The sequence below is a fragment of the Nanorana parkeri genome, unplaced genomic scaffold (genome assembly GCF_000935625.1).
Source record: "Nanorana parkeri isolate BGI_ZX_2015 unplaced genomic scaffold, ASM93562v1 scaffold246, whole genome shotgun sequence".
Taxonomy (NCBI): Eukaryota; Metazoa; Chordata; class Amphibia; order Anura; family Dicroglossidae; genus Nanorana; species Nanorana parkeri.
Window position 1 is genome coordinate 1,068,148 of NW_017306514.1, and position 11,010 is coordinate 1,079,157.

The 11,010-nt window shown below is 40.0% G+C and overlaps 1 protein-coding gene across 1 annotated transcript in view; it reads right to left on the reverse strand.

Moving 5' to 3' along the window:
* The window catches only part of SPTLC1 (serine palmitoyltransferase long chain base subunit 1), a 41,740-nt gene that overhangs the window by 22,574 nt on the left and 8,156 nt on the right, over window positions 1-11,010 (reverse strand). Inside the window, exons 2-6 of the mRNA XM_018556675.1 lie at window positions 10,282-10,389; window positions 10,090-10,184; window positions 9,430-9,523; window positions 7,250-7,322; window positions 2,578-2,710 (exon numbers count right to left, since the gene is read on the reverse strand). Of these exons, the coding sequence (XP_018412177.1) occupies window positions 2,578-2,710; window positions 7,250-7,322; window positions 9,430-9,523; window positions 10,090-10,184; window positions 10,282-10,389 (503 nt within the window). The remainder of the gene's footprint in view (window positions 1-2,577; window positions 2,711-7,249; window positions 7,323-9,429; window positions 9,524-10,089; window positions 10,185-10,281; window positions 10,390-11,010) is intronic.

Below are 11,010 nucleotides of genomic sequence, written 5' to 3' on the forward strand. Positions count from 1 at the left end.
GAATTGCCTGAAAAAGCACTAATGAGGAATGCAGAAACTTATCAATGATCCTTTAAGATGCATTAACTGTTGTGAGAGGAATGGTGATCCCTGTGAATGATTTAATATAAAAGGAGAAAGTGTATTGTGTTTCAAAGTAAAACTACAGGTTAGCACTGTTTGTCAGATTACAAAGTGAAAAGGTGTAATTTAACCATGTTTATTACAAAAGGGAAAAAAAGAAAAGAAGAAAGTTTCCTATTCACTCAGCTACATATACTACTATTTTCCTTGGCTACAGAAATGTGACACTAGTATTAACTAGTCACACAGTGGATAATAATAGACTGCAAGGCTGTATTTGCCCATTTTAAATGGCAATATAAACCTAAAGCTGAACTATGAGGGGGAACAAAAAAAAAAGAAGTAGTTGCAGTAGGCCCAGTGCAAGAGGTAACTGCTCATTTTGCCTAGGGGAGGATGAATTGGGTGATATACTTACTTTATTCCTTGCTCCTGCAGGCTTCCTTCTCTTCATGTGACCAGTCCCTCGAATGCGCTTTACTTCGCTGCTCAGCCAATCGCAGCTCCGTAAGATCATGCTGTACAATGTAGACTAGCAGGTGTATAATGTAAACGAAGACCAATGCTATACCACTGTAATTATATACTGATAGCACTGCCAGCTTCCAGGTATAGGCAAGTCACACACAGCCCCCTGGCCTACCACAATGTATAACTTTATGCATGAGTGACCTGAGTGCAGTTACATAGAGTTGTGTGTCCAGTCAAAATACTGACTTTCAAATTTGATATTGGCATATTGCATAGGTTTTTGAGGAACTCCAGCAGCTAAATCATAGTGGCACTGTTAGGGCTCTTTCACACGGTGTCCGTTGCGAGCAGAAAAACGCAGCTCATGCATGGTGAGCTGCATTTTTCGGCACACCATGCACATGTATGGTGCGATCTATTCACACCACATACTGCTCACATTTTTCAAATCATATGAGAGTTGGTGTGCAGAAAAACACAGCTCAACAGACATGGTGTGAACAGGCCCTTAAGGTACGAGCAGGCAGCTTAGTTTGCATTATAAATCTTTGATACCAGTTTACTTTAACAAGAAATTGCAAAGCCGGGAAGTTGGCTCCATGCTGTTTAGGAGGCTTGATGCTGATTGGCCGAGAAGCCAATCAGTGTAAAGCCGGCCAAACTAATATGATATGACGACACGACTCCCACCCTGCAGGCACCTCATTTCCCCTCACATAGATCCTCAGCAGCAGTCATTAGGGTACCCGTCCCTCGGCCAGCTGGGTAGACACCGCTCTCCGGGATCTGTCCACGTATCCCGTGTGCACAGCGCCTGCGTGATCAGCCCTCAGCCTGCTACTGCGCATGCACAGGATTTCTGAATGAAAGCGCTCTGCTGTCTGCACATGCGCAGTAGCAGGCTGAGGGCTGATTACGCGGGCGCTGTGCACACAGGAGACGTGGGCAGATCCGGGAGAGTTTGGAGAGCGGTGTCTGCCCAGCTGGCCGAGGGACTGGTACGGTAATGACCGCTGCTAAGGATCTAGGACAGTGGTGGCGAACCTTGGCACTCCAGCTGTGCCAAAACTACAAATCCCAAGATGCATCTGCCTCTGGGAGTTATGTCTGTGGCTGTCAGAGCCTTGCAATGCCTCATGGGACTTGTAGTTCCAAAACAGCTGGAGTGCCAAGGTTCGCCATCACTGATCTAGGAGAAGGGAATGAGGTGTCTGCAGGGTGAGGGTCGTGCAGGGTGGGGGTCGTGTCACCATATTGTCAGATCTGTTTGGCTTCCCGGCCAATCAGCATTGAGCCGGCCAAACAGAGATGGAGTCGGCTTCACGGGCAATCAGGAAGCCGTGCAGTGGGTAATGACACACCGCCTGGCTTCTTGATTGCCCGGGTATCCGACTCTATACTACCGGTATGGGTACTCAGTATCGTCGAGTACCGAAATATAAATATCGGTACTCGTACTCTATACCGAAAAATCGGTATCGGTGCATCCCTAGTTACAACGCATCACATGGTTTAGCCTTTTTCCCCCCACACTTTTTTGAAATGTATCAAAATGACAATTTATTCAACTTTATGCAACACAAAAATGCAAGCTGACCTACTTTTTCTTTTTTTCCAGTGCACACCAATGCAACGTGTTGCATGAAACAATAGGATATAAGGTCTTTATGTAGGTATTCAGACTGCGTTGGGCAATGATGCCCAACAAGGCAGACTCAAATTTCTGTTTTATTTCTTAAAAGGATAATGCTACCCTTTCCTAGTGTTCCTAACGAATGCAGATCATTATTTAAAGCAACAATATTCATAAGAATCTCACTCAGTTATAACCTGATTAAAACACAAAGGGCAAATCGCAGCCTAGCAAAAAAAAATACGACAGTCGGGAATTTTATTGAGCTTGCCTATCTATATTTACAGGCTTTACCATAATCTACACTCTGAGACTTAAAAAGGAAAAAATGGTTAAAAATAGCTTTCTCCTCACAAACAGTCAGAGTGTATGGGGCTTTCATTTAAGTTGACAGATTAGGTATCACTTACACAAATACTATGTCCCCCCTTTTCGAGTATGCAGGAATAGCGCTTGCAATGGTCGCAAATCCATATGAATAAATGATTGCTTCTTCTGTTCTCATAAATTTGGCAAGTCTTTCTTCTAACTCCAAATGGACATCTACAGTAAAAAAAAAAAATGTTGGGTTAATGTGAGTTAATATGAACAATGAAAAAGGTAGAACTATGGCCTTCTGTTAAAACACTGGATTTAAACCTGCCTTATAATGCAGGAACAAGGAAATAGGAGGCTCAGGCATCAGGAAATCGACCTACCCTCAAAACATGTGATGAACCCTGTAAATTGGCTACAGCAAATTAAAGACAAGTCAGAGAGCCACAAGAGTGTTCAGCCTACATCTGCATTGATGGTGTGCTGAACACCCACTTTAACACAATCACGACTCTGATTGCTACATGTTCTTGAGCATACAACAAAACCTAATAGTCATTAAACAAATCTCAACGTTGCATTTGGGTTAAGCAACCAAGCATCAGAGCAGGGTTTTTTTTGTTTTAATACAACTCATAAATTCAAACTTTACAAAGAGCATGACTTGTTGTGTTTGCTGCATTGTAAATCTGTATTTGATAATGTACAAGTAGACATATATAGTATGTAATTGTAACCATACTTTAAACAGCAGTCCATCTTCGTTTACAAATGTTAAGTCTAACCATATGCACTCGGATAGCTATAACAATGCACAGCATCATTTTCTTCTCAAGCACGGTTTGAAAGCGACTTTCAGGAGGACAGTTAGCATGCAATTCACTTCTCTTTGCACATAAGGGAATGTTTTTTGTTTTTTTTTAAATGACTAGGATCTGAATAGCACAGATGACAATGGGGCTGTAATATTTTTAAACGCTCAGATTCTTCTGTATTGAATGCAATTACAGTATATATTCCATCAAAATGTTTACTGCTTATACTGAGTAAAGTGGAAAACCTAGACAAGGCCCCCATTCACAACTTTAAAATTTTCCCTGCTCACAATGTACATGGAAAAAATGGAGCATTCAAACTGCAGAATTAGGCACTTCAAACTGTTGCTTGCACCACTCTGGTTCCACTTTTCACAGGGGGCAATAATCTATTTGAACCATTTTTTTATGCACAAAGAGGTGAAAATGGACCCTTAAAAAAAAAAAAAAAAAAAAAAAACAAAATTTTCTCTTTTTTTAAAACATTTATTTCTCTCTGCTTAACAGATTATTGGAATTCAGTCACTTAAGGTGAACACACTCTGTAAGGGTGACTTTCATTACCATAGTATATTGAGCATAAAAGCAGTCTGACTCTTTTGTCACATCACATTACCAAATGGCTTGGAAGCCTTTTCTGGCACTGTAATAAAAATGCATCAATAGTTAAATATAAGGCTGGAAAAATCCAGCTTGCCTGCATTTGTGTGCAGACAGCTGTATCAGTTCCAACTGATAACAGGATAAGGTTATGAAACTATAGTTTAATATGCAGATTGGAAGAGGAAAAGACAGATGTGTCACAGTAGCTTAACTGTGGAGAAAAATCAAGTAGTGTTCAGTTAATTACATTTTTGTATAGGTGGTATTACAAAAATACAGATTTATAGACAGTCGACAAACAAATATATATATATATATATACATATACATACACACACACACATACACTACAAGATGTACAATAAACATAACTATATTTTATAAATAGGAGGCACCTAAATATTCAATTTGCCCATTAAACTTCAGCACACGCTGTAGGTCCCCAAAACCTAGAATATGCACTGTGACTGAAGCTTGCAAGACCGTATGCTTTGCACAATTGCTTTAACATATCGCTCGGTAGCATACCAGAACAGCCCTGGCAGATGGGTGCTGCAAGACAGGGCAAGTCCACTTTTTGTCTTTGACAAATGGAAAAGGTTAAAGGGAAAGAGAATGTGGACACTGCACAGCAGGACTAAGACTTAACAGCCTGACTGCATATGGACACCACATATCAATGTCAACATATGGGCTAGAATGGCAGACCTTCAGGGCCCATTCGCATTATGGATGTGTTAGGGTAGCCCAATCATTTTGAATAGGCTGACAAACCAACTTAACGCACACAAAAAAAAGGACATTAACTTTCTCATCTTTCTTACTATAATAGTGCATTACATAAACATGAATGGGTCTGTAATATTTTGCGATACACTAACTATTAAACGTTGATCTAAAATGTCTATAGGTTCAGCGAACCCAGCAAACTTCCAGATTGTGTAGGTGACAGAGGCGGCCATACAATAACTAAACTCGCTGATAAATAGCATCTGCAAGCCCAGGAATTTATTTGCACATTGTTACCAATTACCAAAAATGTATTGTAGATCACATATATGCAACCCATGTATGGTAGATTAGAACAATTAAACCTAAACTTCATAATTGGCCAAGCAACAAAAGCTTCTAGCTTTTGAGCAGATGATTTAGTCCTACGTGCGAACATTCGGTTACCTAACACTTTGCAAGGTCAAGTAGTATTTGACTGGACAGACACAATGCGGTGTAAAGTTTCTACCTAGATGTTGGCGAAAAGTGATTTTTGTAAGAGGCAACACAAAGATCCACAACACGTGGCTCATTGCAGCATACAAAAATAGTTCTAAGCTGCCCTCTTATGGACATATATAGCATTACACACAATCACAAAACAACGCCACTGAATTCCCAGAGAACTAATGTATTCATGAGCAATACGCAAATTGCAACAGAACCATTTCCCCCATTAAATGAAAGTCGATCGGTTGGTTCGGCTTACTGAGCTGTACATAGCCCTATTAAATAAAACTTGAACATCTAAGTAAACAGCTATTAAATGTACAGAATATCGCTACTTAAAAGTGAGACTAAAAACTCAGAAGGCAAAAAAAAAATGCATTTAACTACCTTAAAATAACGAAACTGTATTTTATTTGTGTATCAAGCTAATACCATTGCAGTGTTAAACACGGTATTAGAGGATGTATGTTTAAATGTGAGGGACCCCAGATCACAATAGATCTTAAAATGACACTAACCTCAGAAATTAAATCTTAAAAATGCAAACAAGAACCTTAAATATTAACAAAAATGTAGCCCATGATGGACAACAATCTCACTCAGTATCACTGGGCTGTAGATCCTCAAATCATCTCTGAATTGGTGCTGACACTGTCCTTCCTTCTGGAGGGTGGCTACTTTTGTTCCCCATGGTCCCTGCGTGTTGTAAAGTGGCCACCACTCCAAGCTCACTCCCGATATAGACTACAATCTCACGTTTAGTTTACCAATTTGTACCAACATTGTAGTCTATCCCAGGAGTGAGCTTGGAGTGGTGGCTACTTTACAACACACACAGGGACCATGAGGAACAAAAGTAGCCACCCTCCAGAAGGAAGGACAGTGTCAGCACCAATTCAGAGATGATTTGAGGATCTACAGCAAAGTAATACACAAGTAAATTTTTGTTAATAATTCGGGTACTTGAATGCATTTTTAAGATTGAACTCCTGAGATTAGTGTCACTTCAAAGAAAAACCTCACTTCCATTAAAAGACAACATACTGTAGAACTGCTATATGAATTTGCAAAGTAATATTCATTTTAGTTTACAATACAATCTGCAGCAAGGTATGATGCGCTAGAACTAAAAAAAAAGCCAATTCTGCTTCCTCAAAACACTGGCAACACAAAATTACAAACAATCCCTTTGTAAAACTCTACAACTTACATTGCTAAAATGATTCCTTACTTGAGAGAACTATGACCCAACCTTTTTTGGCCGTAGTTCTCTAGGGTCATAGGAGGACATTTACTACCACCCCGCCACCTGATTGACAGCTGGCTCTGCCTCTCTAGAGCTAGAGCCAGCTGTGCCCACCCCCTTCCATCCCTCCAGTCAGTGCTGGAGGAAGAGAGGAGAGGCAGACGGTATGCGATCGCTCAGTTCTTGGTCTATAGAGCCGAGGTGCGACAGCTGCAGTGTCGCACGTCAGCTCTAATTATGGGGATGTGTATTTCACTCATCCGATACATTTTCCTTTAAGAAACCAACAGGCATTGTTTTTTTTCACACCCCAGTACCCACAGCAGCAGAGTATCTCATGTGCTACAAAATGGTGAATACGCACAATTCCATTCAAACAGAATTTTCTTCATTGATTTGCCTTTACTATTCCCAATACCCCGATGGCTTGTACAATTGGTGTTTTAGAGCCCTCCGACTGGGACTCCTGTGCCATGGTTGCTTTATCGAAGGCTAGGTTTGCTGCACGTCGGATATTAATACTGAAGTGGAACTCCTCTACTCCTCTGTAGAAGATTGGGTTGCAGAACTTGATTGACTAATAGCCTTTGAAAAACTTGCATTTCAACATAGGGGCACTCTTGGTAAATATTCTAAGATTTGCGATAGATGGTTAGAGCATAGGACTTCACCCCCTCTGATGCCTCCATCACCGCCTTCGTAATTTTTATTGACATCTATGGTTCCCATATTAGCTCTGTCCGATTTGCATATTTCCATCCTTTTAACCCCTTATGTACATACCATTGTCCTTACTCATGATATGATTTCTTTCTAACCAATTCTGTTTTTGAGATGTATAACCAATTGTCCACATTGTCTAAAATACATGCGCATACCTCCCAACTGTACCATAAAACCCTCTTGGCCCACATGTCCCAACACCATATTTCCTAAGTGATGCCAATGCTGCAGCCTAAAAAGATGAAAAAACAAAAAAATGGTCATCTTATTTCAAAATAAGGTGAAAACCAGGCCATTTAATACTGCAAAAGGATAAATGTAAAGTTACAATGGAACACATTAGAAACACACACACCTAGAACATTACAGGGATACAACCGAATTGTATTATGCTGCACATGGATAAAGGGTAAAAGTATGAACACAAACAGGCACTCAAATAAACACTTGGATGGAAATGGAAGTCAAGGATTATCCTTACCATAATAAATAAACATTATTATGTGACTGACTTGTACATCAAACAGGAAATAGTTTTGTAAATGCAAACAGCTTTTGTTTAAAAAAAAAATCTTGACTCAGTTTGGAATGGAAAATACAAAAGGAAAAAGCTGCAACTAAAAGTTTACTCAACTACATAACATTGGATTCACTGCCCTAAAAATGTATTTCTGCTAAAGTCCTTTTTCCAATTTTTCTATAAACCATTTTAAAATCTCAACATACAAGTAGGCAGTTTTATCAATTATTGTAATAGTCCAAAAACTGCCTTGGATGTTGGTCACCCCTAGGCTGTAAATAAATCCTTTAGGGTAAAGAAAATAAAAATGTATCAATGTAAACTTTATATCCCTGCTTATCACAGTGAAACTTTAACAGTTTGGTCCATTAGGTAGCAGTGGACAAATCATTTGGAATTCAGGAGACAGGATTTTTTTCAGGAGTCAGATCCATTGACAACAACTAGAGAAAACCTCAAAAGTTAGTTGCTAAGAGTATATTTTAACAGGTGCATTTGCTCCTGGCATTTGTCCAGCCCTGTCACAAGGTATGTATACACCAGCCATAACATTATGACCAGCTGGCTAATATTTAGTAGATCCCCACCAAAACAGCCCTGACCCATTGAGGCATGGGCTCCACTGGGCCTCTAAAGGATGCTCTGGTATCTGGCACCAAGCGGTCAGTAGCAGATTTAACTCCTGTAAGTTGTCAGGTGGGGCCTCCTTGGATCGAACTTGTTTTTTCAGCACATCCGACAGATGCTCGATTGGATTGAGACCTGGAGAATTTGGAGGCCAAGTCAACACCTTAAACTCATGTTCCTCAAACCATTCTTGAACCATTTTTTGCAGTGTGAAGGGAATTCCATTTTTCATGAAGAGATGTACTTGGTCAGCAACAATGTTTAGGTAGGTGGTACGTGTCAAAGTAACATACATGAATGGCAGGACCCAAGGTTTCCAATCAGAACAGTGCCCAAAGTATCACATTGCCTCTGCCGGCTTGCCTTCTTCCCATAGTGCATCCTGATGGCCATCTCTTCCCCAGGTAAGCAACACACATGCACCTGGCCATTTAAATGATGTAAAAGAAATTGTGATTCATTAGACCAGGCCACCTTCTTCCGTTGCTTCATGGTCCAGTACTTATGCTCATGTGCCCATTGTAGGTGCTTTAGGCGGTGGACACGGGTCATCATGGGCACACTGACTGGTCTGTTGCTATGCAGCCCCATTCGCAACAAACTGCGATGCACTGTATGTTCACACATCTTTCTATCAGAACCAGATTTAACTTTTTTAGCATTCTAAACTAGGAGTAGGTCTTCTACTGGATCAGATTACATGGGCCAGCCTTCACTCCCCAGGTGCATCAATGAGCCTTGAATGCCCATGACCCGGTCGCCGGTTTTCCTTTCTTGGAAGACTTTTGGTATGTCGTGACCACTGCAGACCGGGAACATCCCACAAGAGCTGCAGTTTGGAGTTGCTTTGACCCAGTTGCCTAGCCATCACATTACGGCCCTTTTAAAGTTGCTCAAATCCTTACACTTTGCCCGTTTTTCTGCTTCCAACACATCAACTTCAAAGACAAAAATGTTCACTTGCTGCCTAAAATATCCCACACAATTTCAGATACCACTGAAATGAGAAAATCACTGTTATTCACTTCACCTCTCAGTGGTCATAATGTTATGGCTAATCGGTGTATACTTGTAATAGCTTGAGTCATCCAGATTGATCAAACCATGTACAGTATGTTGTATATGTGGACACCAAGGCAGGTATAAGAAGATAATTTTATTAGCCAAGAGATTCACAAACAGTGTTACTTACCTTAACTCTCTCATCATCTAGGAGACCAAGAAAATTAAAGGATGCAAAATTGATGCACTCTTTTCCATTCACAATGATCGTGTGACTTGGAGGTCTGAAAGATACATTACGAGTCACTAAACATCGAAAGGTATTTCTGAAGCCACAAAAGGTAATTTACTACCTCAAAAACTAGATTACAAAAAACAAAACAAAAGCAAAAATAGCTTACATTTTGTAACAATGTTTAGGGGGAAAGCCCAATTAAAAAAAGGTGTTAGATGTGTATACTGTATTTGCATTCTGAGCAGCATTACTATTGATGTGCCTATGAGAAGAGAGTACAAACTCTCTATAGGATTAAATAGTATGCTATTGTGGCTGGAGAAGCTGGACCCGATTTGAATGTGTGGCTGCATGGTCAAAAGGGCAAAGATATTGGCAGAGAGGGGACAGCTAAGAAACCAGATGATGTAATCCCAGCAGGAAAATCAGTAGAGAAATATAAAGCAGTTTTTTTTAAATGAGGGCTTGTTTGTAGACTTCTGATATACTCATTCATACCCTATAAAATACATGATTGTATAAAGGACACCAAGGCTATCATATGTCTGTCAATCAGCTTGTTTTTTGGGAAAGCCTACTGTTTAAAAGACATAACTAAAAGCAGCAGCTACCTACCCAGTAACAATATTATAATTGAGAGCTGGGTGATCTTTAGAAACAGGAGGCACAAGAGGTTCTGGGTGCCACTCTTCAATCAATTCTTCCTTCTCCTGGAAAACAAAAATACAATTTAAATGACAAAAAAGTGGGTACAGAACGGAGAAAGACAAAGAAAAAAAGGATTGAACGCTAGGCCACCTCCATTACCTTTTCTGTGAGGTCAGACCTTTCCTGCAATTTGTAAGTCTTAGAAAATATAAGTCGTATAATCCACAGGATCAGAATCCCTTCCAGTATTAAATGGTATGCAGGTGCCTGAAAAAAAGAGAAAAGGTGGTGTTTTATTTATCTTATTCATTGACATGTCACCACCAAAGTATGCAGCATTTTCCACTGTGAAGAAGGAAACGGAAACCTCCACAAACAAGGGGCATATTGATGAAGCAGTGAAGGTGACTTCCGGCATACATTTACTGGTAGTGAATCAATCACTGTCCTTTAACCACTTGCTGACCGTGGTGTTTATACCCCCTTCCTGCCCGGGCCATTTTTCAGTATTCAGCACTGCGGTACTTAGACATTTATTCCGTCATGCAACGCTGTACTGAACTGAATTTTATACCATTTTTTGGGGACAGATAGAGCTTTCTTTTGGTGCTATTTATTCACCACGGGGGGGGTTTTATTTTTTACTATATGAAGGAAATATCGAAAATTTAGAAGAAAAAAAGTTTTGTTTTTAACATCTATGTTAGAATACATTTAATTTTACCCAATTTTTAGGTAAAATATTAAAAAAAGATGGGGTCACGTTGGGTAAATAGACACCAAACATGTCAAGTCTTAAAATTGTGCGCACCCGCGAAATCGCACAAAACTACCATACCCAAAATTGACCATAGGAAACGCTTTAAAAGCTAATTATATATATATATA